Here is an 18835-nt window from a genome sequence, read left to right as displayed (position 1 = left end):
ATTTTTGAAAATACCGAAACATTACTCCTGGCAGGCAATGACAATCACTTGTTTTGATAAATTTCACTGGACATGAGACTAATATATTAAAACGTTACATGGTAAGTAGCTTTTCAAGCTATAGTGGTTGCATACCAAGCTAAACTATGAATTTGTTTCTGCTGTATGTTCTTCTAACCAGATGAATACCAGAATTCTACTTCACAGATTGATACCTTGGTGTTCCAGGGACTTTTGTTCCACATTACTGTATGCATTACTTATCTAGTGTGCAATCAATAAAAATAAATACATCTCGATAAAATAAGGTTGAAGGATTTGTGATCAGTCCCATCTTCAAATACTTCTAATTAGTTACCTGAGGTTCTACATCAAGTATTGCAATTAGTCCCTGCTCATGGATCTTCCGTATTGTTTCCAGTTTTGTCCCATACATTGCATCCTCGTGGCTGCCATATTCCAAATATTCATTGTTTGATATATCCTGCATCATTTGGTCATGTGATACAAAGTAGTAATTTTTCCCATTTTCTTCATCTTTCTTTGGAGGTCGGGTTGTGTCTGAAAATACGAAATATTTTTAGTACAAAAGCAATATTAAGCTTATATATGGCTTTTTGTTTGGTTTATCAATACTTATTCACTGAATGATGACCTGTCAAATCACATACAGAACAATGAAGCATGAGCTTGGGGTAGGCAGAATGACAGGAGCTGGGAAAAGCAGGAGTCTGGGGGATGCGTGTTGGGAAAAGCAGGAGATGAAGGGATGTGGAAAGGTAAAAATCAAAAGGTAACAGAGGAAGAACAGAAGGTCATAAATAACCTTTACCTGGTCAAGACTATAAGACTCTATCAGCTGCTTTCAACAGCAAACAAAGGCCAGATCTCGCAGTTTTTAATAGTTTCTAAACAATTCAATTAACATCTCCATTTTACCCCAGGGGCTGGTATTGGGCCCAATCCTGTTCAACATCTTCATTAATGATCTGGATGATGGGGTGGAGTGTACCCTCAGCAAGGATGCCAATGATACAAAACTGGGAGGAGTGACTGATACACCAGAGGGTCGTGCTGCCATCCAGAGGGACCTTGACAAGCTGGAGAAAGAGGTTGACAGGAACCTCATGAAGTTCAACAAGGGGAAATGTGAAGTCCTGCACCTGGGGAGGAACAACCCCATGCACCAGTACGTGCTGGGGGCTGATCAGTTGGAAAGCAGCTCTCCAGAAAAGGCCCTGTGGGGGGTCCTGGTAGACACTCAGTTGAACATGAGCCAGCAGTGTGCCCCTGTGGCAAAGAAGGGCTAAATGTATCCTGGGCTGCATTAGACAAAGTATTGGTAGCAGTTGGAGGGAGGTGATTCTTCCCCTCTACTCAGCACTGCTGAGGCCAAACCTGAGTGCTGGGGTCCAGTTCTGGGCTCCCCAGTACAGGAGAGACATGGACATACTGGAGAAAGTCCAGTGAAGGGGCACTAAGTGACTGGAGCATCTCTCCTGTGAGGAAAGGCTGAGAGAGCTGGGACTGTTCAGCCTGGAGAAGACAAGGCTCAGGGGGGATCTCATCAATGAGTACAAATATCTAAAGTGAAGGTGTAAAGAAGATGGAGCCAGTCTCTTTTCAGTGGTGCTCAATGACAGGACAGGAGGTAATGGGCACACGCTGAAACATGGGAGCTTCCATCTGAATATAAGGAAACACTTTTTCACTGTGAAGGTGACCAAGCACTGGCACAGGTTGCCCAGAGAGGTGGTGGAGTCTCCATCCTTGGAGATATTCAGAAGCCACCTGGACATGGTCCTTGGCAACTGGCTCTAGGTGGCCCTGCTTGAGCAGGGGGATTGGACCAGATGACCTCCAGAGGTAAGGATCTCAACCATTCTGTGATTCTGTAGGTCATCTGCTCCTCTTTTCCCACAGGCACGGTTATCTTTCTTCTAATATTCCCTCATACTGATTTACTCTTATATTTTTACACTATCACATTTATGTTGGTGACATATCTGAAACACCACATCTCTTCCCAATCTAATCCCGTACCTTCCAACAACCCTATCATAATTTCAAACAAGGTATCCAAAAATTGAATTCATCTTCTATTTTTAACTATACCTACTACTGTTCTGAGGTTTAATTAGCAGTGTTCTGAGGATTAATTAGCATATTTTAAAGATGAAAAGTTCTATAGAAATATTATAGATCATAGTTATTATTTTAAGGAATTCAAGAACAATGGATTATATAAACCATATAATATCACTATACTACTCACTGCTGCCCTAGGTCTACTGAATTTACATACTCTTACATTTCTCCCAAATCCTCTTCTTTTGTAAAAGCATTTCTGTATTTTCATTTTTTTACTTAAATTCTTATGAGGTTTTCTTCTTCTGAGTGTGAAAGTATAAGTCTGAAAAGTGGGTGAGCGCCTGCTTACTTGTGGTCAAGAAAGATGAAAGCTACTTAGCAATAACATACTTTTCAAATATATTGCTTCTGCAGACGTATGTGGTAAGAGATGTATGGCCTACTAATCCTTTTAATTAAGTACCATTGTGTGTGCCATGACCTTTACGATCAGGTTTTCAGTAAGTAGATAATTTCTTCATAAAGCATTCCCCAAAACTCCACACCCAACTTAAGGCCTATCTCAGAAGCTACCTATTCCTACCACGGTTTTGTAAAAGAATGCAGAAAATGCAGTAAAATCCATCCCTCAGAGTTGGAAAGAATAAATTCAGTTACCTAGAGTCAGCTGAAAGACAGATCAGGTTCCCATAATACTTAAAGTGTATGTGATATATTTTGTATGATCTATTTATATCACTAACATAAGGAAGTAATTTGGGTCTCTAAACACCAGCATAAAGTGCTATTTTAACTGCCCTTAATGCCTTAGATCTGAAACACCCACATAGGACTATTAGATATAACACAGGCGTTAAAGGAGACCATTGCTCTTCTGGAGTGGGGCTGGAGGTCAGGTGATGTCTAAAACAGGCATCTAAACATCATACTGATGCTTAAACACCTGAATTTCATCCTGATTTGCAGTCTAGTCTCTTTAGTCTTCTTACATAATCAGTGAAGCAATTTCAGTGCTTCCACAGAGCAGGAACCTAATGCAGGATTGCTCTTCTGGAGTGGGGCTGGAGGTCAGGTGATGATGATGATGATGCAATCTAAGGCATGCTTGTCACGGTATAGGTGAGTCCATTTTAATAGGCATTTGAAGATAAAATAACTAGCTCAGCTTCTACCTCCCCACAGCAGTACAGTTAGTACTTGAGAGAGACTGGGTGAAAAGCATGCTGTAAAGCATTTATTACTGTTTTAAGTTCTCTGTAATGGAGAACATATTTGCTGGGTTACTACTCCCTTCCCCCTATATAGTCTTGTCTGTATTGAATAACATAGGTACAATGTACATCACATACTCCTGGCACTGCACTTTTAAAGTGTCTAATCCAGGATTTTAGTGTCGAGATATAAACAGCAGTGTGACAAACAGTGCAGTTTCACATTGCTGCTGGAGTGGTCTAATGGTTCATGCTTTCAAAAGGGCTAGGTCTTTCTGTTTTCCTTCTGCTGGCACTGGTCTTTGTCTAACTCCTTAGCGAGCAAGCCTGGGGAACTTAAATCAGCAGCAAACTAATCCTTTTCCCCTTCCAAATAGGTTTACAGATAAGTTCTTAAAAGTAATACTTTTTAGCAACAACAAAAGCCTTATAGGTAGAAAAACACCTAAGTGCAATTTTAAAGTAAAGCACTGGCAAGGTATAAAGAAAATTAAATTAATGCATAATGGTCATCAGTGTCACTTCTGAGCCATGCATGGTGCTTCTGAAATCAGCCTGAAATAGAGTGGACAGATTTAGCTGGATGCTCTTGTTTCAGAATGCCTAGCTTGAGGAAAAAGGGTGCATCTCCAAGTGATCATGTAGTAGGATATGCAATTCGTGCATGGTATTGGTAGAGATTGTCATGAAGGGAAAACACCCCTGTGCTCTTTGTAACAACCCACTTCTAAGCAGTGAAGTTAATTGCGTTTTTTCTTTTTCTTATTGTCGTCTCTGGAAACTTGAAGTTATTTTAGTATAATACCAGTCCTCAAGGCTAGGCTGTGAAAAGTAATTTAAAACATTGAGATAAGGTACACATTAAAGTTTTCCTCTAAATCCAGTTTATACTTCTTCTCATGGGAATTATATACAGTTTTCAACGTCATGGCTGTTCCAGTCTTAGCTGAACTGTAAATGCAAGATTAGCAGAGAAAAATGAAAAATGTTTTAGCCTTCATTCTGAATTAACAAACATTTGGGGTAGAGAGAAGTATGCTTAACAAGAAGTTTTGTGAATGCTAGGAAACATTCCATGTAAAAATGGTGTTACTTACTACCCCTCCCTCTGAAAAAACAAAAGAAGAAATATACCCAGTCCTAACACAGTTCCCACCTTTAAGACAGGATTCGTCTCAGCAGAACTGAACACATATAGTACTACAATGGGTATATTGTCAAGGATGCTACAAGCAATTCTGCACTACATTGAACATTGCTACTTACGAGGAATGGGGTAAGCAAATCTGTCCGGGTGTTTTGTGATGAGTGTGTTTTTTATGTGTCTTCTTCCAACACCATGTGCACCTAATCCACAACACAAAAATGAATTATAAATTTTCCACCAGAAGGGGTTCAAAACTATGCTGTTATGTTCAGATTAATAACTCAAAATTACCTAGTAAGACTAGTGTTTTCCTTTTGAATGCTGGCAGTTTTACTACTTCTTCATACGTGACGAGATCTAATTGATCAAACACTAAAACACAAAAGAAACCCCCACAGGGATAAGAAAAAAAGGCATATTAAGGGTGATAATTAATTGTGCTACAAATTATAATTTTAGCAAGTTTTACATTTACAATACAAAGTAATATGTTATGGAAAATAAAACCATTTCATTATGCAATTTTAACAAGTATTCATTTAAAAAACTGTTAAAAAGCAATAACAAAGCTACTGAAATGCTCAGGAAAGTTTGCATGTCCTTTCATGCAGTGTTCAGCAGACCACAAAAATTAGCTAAAATGGCATGCCATTCACGTTTGCATTCCTAAGAAATAGCAATACTAAAGAAAAATCTGTAGACAGTGACCAACATGAATACAATATGAGAACATCTATTTACACTAAAGATAGGGATACTTTCATAATCATGTTTTAACAAGATCTATGAGAATTGTATAGAGAAGAGTGTTAATACTTTGTGGTATATGTTCTTCAAAGCTACCACTGTATTAATTGTAATTAGAGTTCTCTTTAAACACATGTGCTAGTTAAATTGACATGCTTTTAAAACTTGTGACAGAATGACGAATTCTAACGAAAAGTGATGGCATTACATAAAAGAACCTCCACCGTATTTAGGGAAAAATTGTAAAAGTATTATTTCAGAAATAATTTCAGCTGCAGTTGAAATTGGATGAATTCCATCATGCCTATCAATCTACTGTCAATTGCCAAGGTATGTAATGATCGACAAATCAAGTTTTGTTCATTAAAAACAGCTTATTGCTCCTGTGCCCAATAACACATCATCTGTGGTAATTCTTGCAGAACTCTAATGAAAGAAGAAGCCAGGAGGCAGTTAATTATATTTATAAAGATTACACAAATCAGCAATTGTGAGCAGAATAACAAACGAGTTTTCAGTTCTGTATTTATGCGTGCTATAAAAAGAAGGGAGGAGAGACTGCATCTAAAGTATGGGATTCTTTGAGTGTTTCCAAGTCCTAAGCTGGTGTATTCACCTGAACTATACCCCATCCATCTTTTAGGATGAGTCTGGATATATCCCTCTCCCTCTCCCCCTATCCAAAACCCCTTAGGAAAGTAGGCAGTGGCAGGAGCTGTAGTTTGCTTGCTCCGGAAGTCCCCAGCCACCAAGATCATCATTAAGACTGTGGAGCCTACCAGAAAGCACATGCTTTTGTACTAAAGTCCCAGTTAAAGCAGCAAAGGATTTAACTTAATGTATTTCTTTTTATAGGGCAGATTTTTCAATTCAACAGCAGTCTTTTTACCCTAGAGAAAAAATACAACTACTTCAATTTGGTCAAACTACAAATTAGTCAATTGACATACTCAACTATTTAAGACCTTGAAAAGATAGAGGTATGAAAACTTCCTAGTCCATTTGAAGCAATTTGAATTTAATTCTAAACAAGAATCTCTTTCAACCTTTCCCCAAATATTACAAGCAAGAATTTAGTCATATTTTTCTTCCATTTCGCAAACCTACAAACATGGAATTCTTACTACTGTCTTTTTTGCACCTTCACACTATTTAAACTAATTAATAATTCATTTCATATTAGAAAGGGCTAAAGATCTACAACACGTTAAACAGTTTTACCATTCTAACCATCTAGGCCTGCAAGTATCTTTTCCCATTAAAAAATAATGAAAAAAAAATCAATCCTTTATTTTGTTCTTGAACAAAACCACATTATGTTAGATACAAACAACAGGAACAAACAACAGAAATGATACATATTAATGCCTTCACCACAAACTAGCAGCACGGAGAAGATGTGTCTCAGTCTACATGGAGTTAACTAATGATTGTAGGGTTTTCAAATGAAAAATGGTTAATTTTTTAATATACACAAGATAGGAGGAATACAGGGCACATTTAAAGACTGAACTTTAATGCTTCTGTGTTACTAGCTAATAAAGAAAAGGAGTTCTTGAAAGGAAACAGTAAGAAGCAAATAAAGAGGCATTGTCACTTGACAGGTTACTTACATGCACAGAGGCCATTGGGAGTAAGACAGCATGAAAAATGTACAGGGGTCATTGAGATATGGCTCGTAATATATTAGTAAAATAAAAAGTATATGCACAAAATAAACTTTACCATGCAATAGTCTAAACACAAGGCAAATAAATCACATTAAGAAATGATAAACATATTTTATAAAAGCTTGGCAATTTTCTACATTATGCATAATATGAAGCATAGTTCTAGTATGTTCTAAAGAGTGTTCTTTTATGACGTCCTGCAATAACATTTCAGTAAAATAAATAAAAAAATATATCTAGATATCACTGCAGTATATCTCTAGAGCATTTATAAAAACGTCAGTGAACCTAATAATGAAAAATATTTAATTTTTTCTGTGGGCTTTGGTCTAAAACCAACTTTACAATGATAAGATGTATGATCATGAAATTGTCTCTTGAAGGACACAATACTCTAGTATCAAGTTTGGAGGAAAGAAAAAACGGGATGATATTTTTCTTGTAAAGGAGAACATATTTGCTTTTAATTATAAAAAGCACCTGAAATATTCTCCTCTTTACACACAAACTATGCCTGATTTGCAGAATAATTTCATTTCTAGTTCCAGTAATATCCCAATATATCACAGCAAAATCTTGGCTCTCAAATCATTAGCTAGCCACACAAATCTCAGTTGACTATGGAGTATTTTACTAGGTCATTTCTCAGCACCCCAGTTCAGTCTCATCTCTAAGACAAAAGTAACAGGGAAGTCCCAATAGATTACATACTTTTAAATGATTTATTGAATTTTATACTAAGATATAGAGAAATACATTCTACTTTCTTGTGAGAGCAACATTTTGACATCTGGATTAGAATTCTCAGTTCCAAATTACTTATACTTATTTTGGATCCAACAGAAGAAAAGATCTGTTTTTTATTCTGAGACAGATGCACTGAAAGCTTGCAAAAGCCAGTGTTGCCATATTTGTGACTAACAATACCAGACGTGAGAGAGTAGTTCAGAGAAGGTAAATTCAGTACCACCTTAGTTAAACTTAACAAACTCATGTGAGCACCATAGCATTTCGGTGAATCTCTTTATATGCTACATTTGGCATCATTCCCCGGAATATTAGTGGTATTACCTTTAATACCTCAAGGACACTAAGATCAATGAACATTTCTAAGAGAAATCTTGATTCCAATCTGTGTTTTCATTAACTTTTTGACTTCTCAGGGGGAAGGGGAAGTGTCAGATGGTATTCTGAAAAGAACAGTTTCTTTTATGGTCATTTTGATAATCTTTAATGTTCATGTTTCTAATTTTTGGCAAACACTGTAAAGTGACGAACAGCACTGATGGTGGCAAGCACTAAGGCAGGCAAACCATGCGACTCAAAGTGCTGTCAACCTTCTTCAAAACGTCCCCCTAAATCAAGATAAGAAAGTCTGGATTACCTTCCTTTCAGGGATTTAATTGATACAAAGTCTTTGAGCTAGTTTTGCTCCTAAAGTACTGCCTGCTCCTTCTCCTTCCCTGGCCATCCTCTTTCCTTTGATTATTCCTTTGTAGCATGCTGTGCTTAGTCACACTGACATTATTAACTATGTAGTTGCACTGTGAACTGTATTAAAAAATGTAACTGCCCTAAAGAAAAAGAATCAGTGTGTTTTGTTGGATTGCTCTTCAGTTAATCCAGTTAACAGCATGGCCACGCAAAGTTACACTGGCACAACTGAAGGGAGCAGCAATGCTGTGGGAGTGTATGCTGAGACCAATTGATAATACTTTAAAACCAGTGTTGTCAGAGACTTTAGGTCATAAAATCCAGTTTATTCTCAACAGTTTTTGTTAAGGTCATCATTAGTAAAACATGGTTCAGTGCTACTGCAATGAAGTCGAAACATTAAAACAACCAGAATGTTAAACCAGCAAAAGGAAGGAAACAAGTTAAAGCTTTCAATCTCTACATGTAAGCGTTTTCAGGGTAACGAGTAATTTTGTATTTAACTGTGATCATCTTAAATGTGACGGTGAATTAAGGAGTATAAATGACAATTACTGTTCTTTGACTTTATTAGATTTTATTTTCGAATGACTTTTAAGTAAACATAAATTCTGTAGTACTGATAAATTATGAGCTCTGATACTTTACACAGATTGTACAGGTAAGAAGAAATGTGAAAATAAAGATTTATATTGTTTAACTGGTGCACTCAAGAATGCAACTGAAAAAACCCCAGAAATTAATGCAATATATAAAACACTTTCATTACACTGTTTGGACAGGTATATCTTTTAAATTCTAATAAAAGTCTCTGCAAGTCTCCCAAGAGACCACAACAACATATTTATCGTCACAGTATGTGATATCTATGCAAAAGCAATAGAAACAGTTTCAACACATCGAGTATTTTATATTAAAAAGAAGAAAAGAACTAAATTCCGCTCATGAACAAAGGGGTCTTCCTTCTTTACTACTAAAACTAATGAATTTTGCTCAGCAAGGATCTCTTACTCTACACTTCTACTTTCAAAATTTTCTAAAACAATTCAATTTTTCAGCAGTCTAAATAGAAAACCAAAACTTAGGATTCAGGCAGAAATCACTGCAAGGAGGATCAACTTCCACAGTTTGTTCTATTCGGTAACTGTAAATAACAGACTGGCTACGCAATGGCTCTTATTCCACTTCCGGCTGTAACGCTTCAACAAAAATGCCCTTTCATGATGTTCTCACATATATAGTCTATAACTATAAACACATATTAACAAGGATGCTACTGAAAAGCCTTCTGTAGAGCACAGTACAGTTATATAGATCGCAAAATTCATATCCTGTTTGTTTCTAGTGCTCCTTTAAGTATAAAACAGAAAACAATGTAAGCCTATATTAGGATATATTATGATGCATTTATTTTGTTGCAGCTTGCCTCTCACCGATTAAGCTGTATGTTTAAATAGCCAAGAACAAGCAGAGTAATGCTGGCATAATTAGAATTTTACTTATATTTTCCTAAGTAGCTCATTAGGTTTATATAACAGTGCCAGCTGAACAATTAATGGCAAGGTTTAGCTTGTAAAAAATTTAACCTTTTAAAGATACTTGCATTTTTTTTTCATACCTGCATTGTGCTTTGCCAAATATTTGTCTTTGTACTGCTTTTTTTTCTTTCCAAACCAAGTACAGCTGGCCTGTTGCTCCTGTTTGGTCTTCTCCATGGCAATACAAGCAACTCGCCTGGCATATGGAGGAGAAAAAAATTTTTTTGTTGTAAGCAATGCATTTTTAAAAAGTCACACAGAATGAATTATAAAAATAAGACTTTTTAATAGTACAAGAGTACAGGAAAACTTTTCAAACCCTTTTTTTTTGATGACTTAAAAGCACTTATATACAGAGGTATTTTGATATAAAGAATATCTTCTTAGAGGTAGATCATTAAAGCTCACAGATCAAGTGAGCATGGGAGGAAGGGTAGCTACTAAAATGGCTGTAGAGCACTTTGCAGCAGATTAGACGGGAAGAGCATGAGGTCTGAAAAGACCGCTATGGTCTAAATTACTTCAGAGCAAGTTGTGTTGAGGAACTGTTTTGAGGTCAATCTTTAGGATGAAGTATTGCAAGTGTTCCTGTTGCAATGCATACCAGTGTCTCCCTTATGTCAGGGCTTGCAAGGGAGCTCTTGAGATGGAATGAAATGTCTTGTCTGCCTCTGTTTCTCTTCTAGCAAAATCTCCCTTAGCCAGTCTAGGTGGCACAGGTGCTGTTAAATCCTTTACAGCACTCTAATTCTTTTCTGTATGAAATCTTGTATGAAATATTTTGGGCTAGATTATCCATATTGATAAACTTTCTGGAGTTATGGCCATGACTTTCATGGCCCAGGACTTGCTTGCCAGAGTTTGTGCCGATACATTTAAAATATTTACTAAACAGCTTCTGCAAGAGGTTATTTAAAGGCTCTGCATTGCTTTTGCAGTACTCAGTGCCATTGCTGTTCATTGAATCTGTCATTCAGGAATCTTTGCACTGTGACTTCTTTCTACTTTTTGGCTTTCACATGAAAAATGAAAAGGAGAGAAAACCCCCAGACTCCCTCAATGATCTTTGTGCTTGACATCTTGCTAACACCTTATTCCTGCAGCACTCTCACGTAAGCAGTACTAATGAAAACACTGTTTAAAACCTTAAAGAGAAATTAACTTGACCCCTTTACATAAACAATTTGTATGTAGCTTTCAATCCTGGTTTCCTATAGTATATCACAAAGCACAATGTTTACTAACACAGGTGTTTATTTTTCTAATGTAACCACACATACGATATTGCATGCAACCCTTACTGCTATGCATATACGAGGACAAAAAAAAAAAATCAATGCCACACAAACTGAGACAATATATAGACTTTTTTTTGAAAAAAGAAAAAAATTACACAAAAACTAGCTATACAACAAATGAAAAGCGTGAAAGACAGAAATAAAAGCAAAGCTAAATTCATTTTTATAGAAAACTTAAGTCATACCATTCTTGAAGTTCAGGAGAAGGAATAAGACCTGCAGTACCATTTTTGGAGTTCTCAAGTTTACCCTGCCACCAGTTGTGATCATCTTTGCTAATGATTTGGATAATATCACCAACTCGGAATCTGATGCCAGCTTCTTTGCAAGGAATGAGGTCATCCTTTGCTGGATCATATTCAAATTGTGCTCTTACATATATCTATAAAAAAGAGTTTATGAAAGACACTGCGGTATTATTACTGGTACAGTAGTAAGAGTAACAGGTGAAAATTTGATCTGTGCATGTAGCTACACATACTGTTTGCAACAAGCAAAGGAAGAAACAGAATGGCAAAAGCATAAGTGATAGTTGAAAATGAAACAGAACCCCCCCCAGCAAACAATGGAGACTTATGATGTTATTTTGAAAGCTCATGTCTTCTACATACTGTAAAACCCGAACAGCAAAAATGAACACGTAATATAAACTAATAAGCTACATCAAATCAGTATTAACTATCATGAATCATTACAGACTAAAAGCCAGCAGCTTACAACTTGAACTGTACTGTACTTTCCAACTGAAGTCCCATGATATGTTTTAAAAATTTGTATGACAGGAAATTTTATTGGACAGTATAAAGGACTTAGGCTACATTACTGATCTTTAGTATTCAGACTGAAAAAAGTACCTTTGGGTTTTTTTTTTAGATTAAATAGGAAGTCCTGTGTTGCATTTATCACATACAGTTACTTGGGAGGAATCTGGGAATTCTCTGCATGGGTTTTTCAGTAAAAGTTTACTCCCATATAAATGAAAACTAATGATTTGAGTAAGTTTTTCTCTAAGGAACATTAACAGAAAGAATTAAGATTCTGACTTCACAATTTAAAATAATATACCAATCCTTGCTTTGTGGGTTAATGAGGTCTCAACCCTAGAAAATAAAAATAAAAGTGATCTCCAGTTTTGGTTGCTAATTACAGCCCTGATGCATCCAAGAATCTTAAAATTGGAATTAAATGTCATGTACAAGATGGGTAATTTCTACAGTTTATGAACTTCAAACATCACCCTATAGCATCTCCGACAGCCATGTATATTCTACTGCTGATTTTCTTACTATAAATTGACTAGATTTAAAAAAAAAAAATTTACATTGCAAAGTAATACCCTTCATTTAAACTGTAACAAACACTTTTCAACTTTGCTCAAATTCTGCTCCAAAAATAGCTGTAACTATGCAGTGTGAGCACTATTCATGGCACTTTTAAAAGTTTATTTCTGTAGTAATCCAATCTGCAACCCAACATACGAATAAATTAACTTAACATGGCTAATCAGGACTATCTTGTACCTGATGCATTTTTATCTGTTTACAGTGAGAGCATCAGATGATAATACCAATATAGAACTCAATTTTTAATATACTAAATCTGACCCTTGTTCTGCTGTGCATTGTGTGAGCTTCCACAAGCAACCCAACTTCTTTTAATCACCTGAAAAATAGGATATTTTGAAACCAACTACTTTTCTTTAGTAATTGGCTTTCTATGAAGTAATCAGTATTGAACCAATCCCTTATTTCCCCTCAACCTTATCTAACATAGGTCTAGAAAAGTGAGCAGTATTTTTACCATCTAGAAACTTCCTTGCTTTTCAAGTCCCTGCTCCAGTTTGAGCCATTATCTACCATATATTGACTGTTCATGGAATGTTACAGACTTCCTTACAGATAGCAATGTATCTGTTATCGAAGCCCTTACTGTCTTCAAGGATGACAAGCTACCAGAAAAATACGCTGGTTCAATGGGAAAAGACTCTTGAAAAAAAACAGGTAACTATAAATGGTGCGAGTACGAGGAACACCATTATTCTGATATTGCCTTGAACAAACTCTCTTCTCCTGGGAAAAATACCTTATGAGAGGAAAACCAAAACCTAACACAACAGCTTGGAAGGTCTTTTGTGGAGCCTTTCCAGGACTACATTCAGGCAGCTGGAAACTTCAGAAGACAACAGAAATTTGAAAGAACCATATAGCTGTAAGCTTTAAAAATGGGAAACGAAGTGAAAGCAATCCATCCTTGTAACTGATATTCCAGCCAACTTAACCAGACAGTAGTATAAAAAGATTGTTAAAGACAACAGATCATGGAGTCCATTGACTCTTTTGGATGGAACTGCAAGAGTTATTATTGAAACCCTTGGCAGAGTAAGAGGTTGAGTCCACATTAAGATTCAGAGGCAGATTCTGGAAGGGCTATATATAAATGGAGCAGTTACTGAAGATGAATCACAAATCTCTTGAAGGTATGTGTTGATTTGGAGGTTGCAGTAAAAAAAAAATAAATTCTGAAAACTGCAAAGGGAATCATAGCGAATCCTCTGCAGAGCCCTTAAGGGCTTTCTTGGAATACTCTGGAGAGGGAAGGTCGTTCTTTGGTCCATGACGACATGTACTACTGTCAAGGTAACAAAGTTAAGGGAGGTTACTGAATCTGGGCCTTAGGACTGAAAATATAAGAGGCTATCTTCAGACTTATCAACTCTCAATAGAAACTGTCCTTAATGTTTTTCTTTGAAGAGTTTTCTTAATGTTAATAATTAGTTATAGACCAACTCAAGCTTTAGAATCTTTGTCAGTACAATTTTTTAGAGTATTAGACACTTGCCATACTAGTCTCCATTTCAGCTAAAGTATAAATTTGAGCTTTCCTCCAAGATGAAAACCTGCACAGGTCATTGCACAACAATAAGTCTATTAATGCATTCTAAACTAAAACAACTCCAGTTAAATTTACAATGACTTTGTAACTCTCACACATATGGACACATGAAAAATTGCTATTTTGAATTAGCCACAAACAAATGAGTTAAAAAGAAAAATGAAAAAAATGGAACAAATTTTCCAAGCTTAAATGTTTTAGTCCAGCACATACAGAATATGAGGGGGAAAAAGATAAGCAGGGATGTTCACTAGCAGCTAAGTTTACAAAAATTCCCATGGAGGATATCTATTCACCTGTCGTCCTTTTGGTTGTGTTGTCGATGGCAAGTCCTGCAGAATAAAGTCAACCCAGGAGAAGAAATTTTCATTTTATTTTTTAAGGGTATACAACACCATTTGTTAGTGATTCATACTACATTACAGTAAAATGGTAAGTCAGACAAAAGTATAAAGCATTGACCCATGTTTAGAGATATTTTTTTCTTAAAGAAAAATCAAACCCAGGCTGTTTAGCAGCAAGCTGAAGAAAGCAGGTAAAAAGTTTAAGCAGATAGAAAATGTGCTTTTTAATAAATAATTCAGCATCTTCAACACAAAAGCACCATCAAGTGAAAGAGGCTCTTCATGTGAATGCCTTTTCCACTTAATACTTAGTCTTGTTTTTAAAAGAGAAGGAAAACTATTATAAATATTAAAAATTTTATTATTAAAAATGTATAATGTGATTAGTTGTTCTGAGGAATAAAATTATAACTACTAATCGTGGTACAAATTCAATTTAATTCACAAAAATGTCTTAAATTTTTCATCCACAATTATTTTTCATTGTATTAATTAATAAGCACTTTACCTTGTGGCAAATAATTTCTAAGTTGTAATTTTTTTAATAGTTAAAGGAGTAGTTACTCAGTTTTGGTTTTTTTTAGCTAGTCCCATGAACTCATGATATTGACAGCACTCTTACTGAAGGAACTTGCGTGTACAGTTACTACACTGGTCCAAACAACGACAAATGATAAACAACACAAATTTTAACATTACTGTACTTTAGAAAAACAGGAGACCAACGGCATCTTTCTACCTGAATACATATGAAACAGAAGTACTTTGTGTTAAAGATGTGATGATAATAGCTTGGTTTGTAGTGCAGTTTAAAGCCACTTCCTTTTGCTTTTCATATCCAGGCAAGGCTCATATTTCACAAAGTATGTGCACGTACCACAACAGCAGAGGGCACACCAATTCGTTAACTCAGATAGCGGAAACCAGTACACGTTCCAGAGGTCTCTCAAAACACAAAACTTAAAAAGAGTCTCAAATGTCTTGAAATACCAACTGCACAGTTATTCTTTCTTCAAACACTGCTTCCAAAGTTCAGGATGGAAATAAAACTTCCACTTGAAACCTTTGCTTAGTTTTGAGGAAACTGCTAACAATGATTTCAGGATGATTGAAGTGTCACATTACAGTTATTAACATTTAATTCACTATATGGCTTTTAATGAGAAGAATATGTTGGAAAAAACCCTTAAAAAAAAGAAAATGGGGAGGTACATATGTAATAACCTTGGTTCTATCAGCAGGACAAAATTTTCCACTGACCACACAATAAGTATAACAGTAATGGCAGATGAGCACCAACAAAACTTTCACACTTTCTCTGTGTGGAACTGGAAATCTTACCGAAACAGAATTGTTAGTGCTGCTATGACCATTAGCTGGGGACTGTCTGGATGTAGAGGGGGAATCTCTCTGAAATAAGACACAAGGTTCATTAACAACACAACACTATCACAGGAACACAGATATATTTAAAAGAACAGTTACATCCACAGCCTTATAACCATTTGCTTAGCTGCTTCATCTGTGAAAGCTTCCACACTACAAACTCCACAAATCTGAAAACTTTTTTCATAGTTTAAGATTCAGGTTTGACGTTTCGATGTATCCTAGATAATAACTATTTTTATATTGCCTTAGCAATCAAACAGCTTTTTAATTACTGAGTATCTGGGACCTCTTAGATCTCATGTGGCTGACAATGCTAAAGGCCATTAGTCATACTGGTGTCTTTGTTAAAGTAATTGCCTGAAAGTTATATGCTGAATAGTACTTTGAATAGAATGAGGCACATACTCCATTTTAAAGACACTTCTAAATCTTTGTTCAGCTGTGTGGTGGAGGTCAGTGTTGATCAGTTTCTACCCTGTAAGATGCATCTCTCCGCAGTGTCTCAAAGACACTGAAGCTAACACATGAGAAGGAAGCTGGATACTCTCTTCTCCCTCCTCATCCATTTTACAGCGTACTGAGTTTTTTTCCCCCCAACATTCTTATAGGCTTAAAAACATTAAACTTTGCCAAAATATATCACTTTAAAAAAGCCACCTCTCTTAACTCGGACTACCAGTGTGGTCCTACACTTCATTGAGGAGACAGCAGATGCGGGGTGCACACCTGGAAATTCTACAGAAAGGATAATAGGAATTTCTGACTGGGTTTTGCAGAGGCAAGAAAGTCACTTGTAGAACAATCTTTTTCACATGCCATTTTGATTGTAGTGATTGTGATATAGTACTTAATTCCGTAAGATCAGATAATTCAGCCACCTCTTCAGGAAATAATTCAATCATACATTGTGACAAAAAAAAAAATTCCCTTTACCCTCAAAGGAATTTTGAAATATAATGTTCCATGTCAAAGGTCAATTTAGGAATGTCTGGTAATTTTGCATAACATCAAGGATAGCAGAAAAAAAGGGCTAAAACAGTTTTCAAAGAAAACAAAGTTATCCCTGTCACATTTTATCAATACAAGTGCCCTCTGTGAATAAATTAAAAACCAGAATTGGAGCTAAACTGTTCATGCAACAACATTAATCAGGTAAACGTCCTCTAATAATGTTCTCAAACTTATACTGATTATGCGATAGCGCTCATAGCTATTTAAAAGCATCAAGAAAAGTTAAAATGACAGGCAATACTTTATCACTCTTGCTGCCTGTACACTTGATGTGCAACAAACTCATGTAGAACTTCGGCACTTTTTTGTGGACTCATTAGACATGATTTCACAGAAAGTTCCATGTGTAGCTATCTAGATGCTTGCTTTGATTTTAAAACAGTTGAGGACAGATATGGCAATATTATGGCTATAAAGTCATTGTGGTTCAAAGTATGTAGGTCTGTATGCTTCTGCTACTTGCATAAGAACAAAATGCTCATTTGGCTCCCAGAACTATTTGCAACATTTAACGGACTGGGGGAAATCAGCTCTAATTCTATTTACAAAATCACTCCAGCATAACAAGTTTAAAATGTTCAAATGAGACCAAATAAGCTATTCATTACTGAAAAACAAATAGAAAAAAGAAAAGCCTAAAGGATCGTTATTCCTTTTTTTTGTGTACGGGATTATCAGCATCACCTTTATCAAATAGCAGCTAGGAGATACTTTTTACCAAAAAAGCAGTGACTTCCTTCTTTTATTAAAGAGATTTTCTGCTTGCTCTGCAATTCTGCCTCTGCAAATTTCTCACTTTCAAGAAGAGGTGAAAAATTAATTTTACCTTTTTTTCCCCCTTTTTCTTTTCTTTTTTTTTTTTTAACCTATTTTGTTATGATCTGCTAGTCAGTGATGGTTTAGCAAGGGAAAGCTTTGGAAAGTGATGCAAGCACCCAAGTCATTTGGAGAAAAACAAGTTTAGAGTAACTTGGAGAATACCACTGTTTCCGGACTCTCTTGAAGGCTTCTCCCTTTGAAGAAAATTTTCTTGGTTTGAGAATGTTTTGATTTGTATTCCTCCAACAATTCTCAACAAAAGACAGCATATTACTCAAAGCAAATGTTCATCATAACATACTGAGGAAAATACACATTTTCAGTGCTATTGGTGATTTCAGTACTAACTGTAAGAAATTAATCAATCAAGCTAGTCAAGAGCCAGATGTACAATTTTTAAATAATTAGGCAGTTCTGCCACAATTTCAAAGGCATTTAGATTCTTAATTTCCTAGGGACCTGGTCTTTCTTTCCAAAAATATCAGACTCAAAAGTTAAGAGAAAAATTGTATTATGCACAGTCTAATGAGACAAATCAATAAGTAGAGAGATCCTTGTAGAATGCTAGGACTGCTTAGAACTGGACTGGAAAACTTCAGCTTTGGTTGTGAGTTTGTTTCTCCAGTAAATCAGAAAAAGCCCTAGTTCTCCTGGGGATAAGATGAGAAAAACACTTGGAGGATCCAATGATTCTGAGTAGTGTAGAAATGTTATCATCATATTTCAGTATAACTTGACTATCTAGACTTCCCAATCTTGTGTAGCCCCAAGCCAAATAACAAAATGGCAGTCTTTTGGATCCTTGCTCTTCAGTTCAAGCACCACAGCTGAAGCCGTAGAGGAAATAATCACAATTATTTCCAAACGATGGCAAAACCAGTTTCCTGTTGATTCCTTGTTCTTAGGTGTGGATTATGAATGATAAATAAATGCATTTGAGATGCAATCCTATAGCAGAAGTCAATTACGTCTACTAGATGTGGCCTGATCAAATTAGATACTGACAAGAACAGCTAGATTAATGACACTGTTGCCAGATCCACAAAAAAAATGAGAGGGACTTTCCAAAAACCTGAAAATACATTTCAGTTTCAGTCTTGCTCAAGGAACCTTTCTGGCAGTATTTTTAATAAAAATGTAAAAAAGGTTTAAGACTATAAAAAGTCTTAAAAGTCTGAGCACTAATGGAAACATTGCAAGACTAAAGGAAAAAATCCATGGTGATTACCACCAGATTTCTTATA

At 35.9% G+C, this 18835-nt stretch overlaps 1 protein-coding gene across 2 annotated transcripts in view; it reads right to left on the bottom strand.

Annotated features, from left to right (window-relative positions):
• The window catches only part of CASK (calcium/calmodulin dependent serine protein kinase), a 138089-nt gene that overhangs the window by 8256 nt on the left and 110998 nt on the right, over positions 1-18835 (bottom strand). Inside the window, exons 16-22 of one of the 2 annotated variants that reach the window (XM_009283032.2) lie at positions 15714-15782; positions 14325-14360; positions 11322-11518; positions 9919-10034; positions 4741-4821; positions 4569-4649; positions 359-561 (exon numbers count right to left, since the gene is read on the bottom strand). In XM_009283032.2, the coding sequence (XP_009281307.1) occupies positions 359-561; positions 4569-4649; positions 4741-4821; positions 9919-10034; positions 11322-11518; positions 14325-14360; positions 15714-15782 (783 nt within the window). The remainder of the gene's footprint in view (positions 1-358; positions 562-4568; positions 4650-4740; positions 4822-9918; positions 10035-11321; positions 11519-14324; positions 14361-15713; positions 15783-18835) is intronic. The other variant, XM_009283033.2, reaches the window with a different exon arrangement.

Source organism: Aptenodytes forsteri, unplaced genomic scaffold (genome assembly GCF_000699145.1).
Source record: "Aptenodytes forsteri isolate BGI_AS27 unplaced genomic scaffold, ASM69914v1 Scaffold2, whole genome shotgun sequence".
NCBI classification, from domain to species: Eukaryota; Metazoa; Chordata; class Aves; order Sphenisciformes; family Spheniscidae; genus Aptenodytes; species Aptenodytes forsteri.
This window is presented reverse-complemented; position numbering and strand designations above follow the sequence as displayed.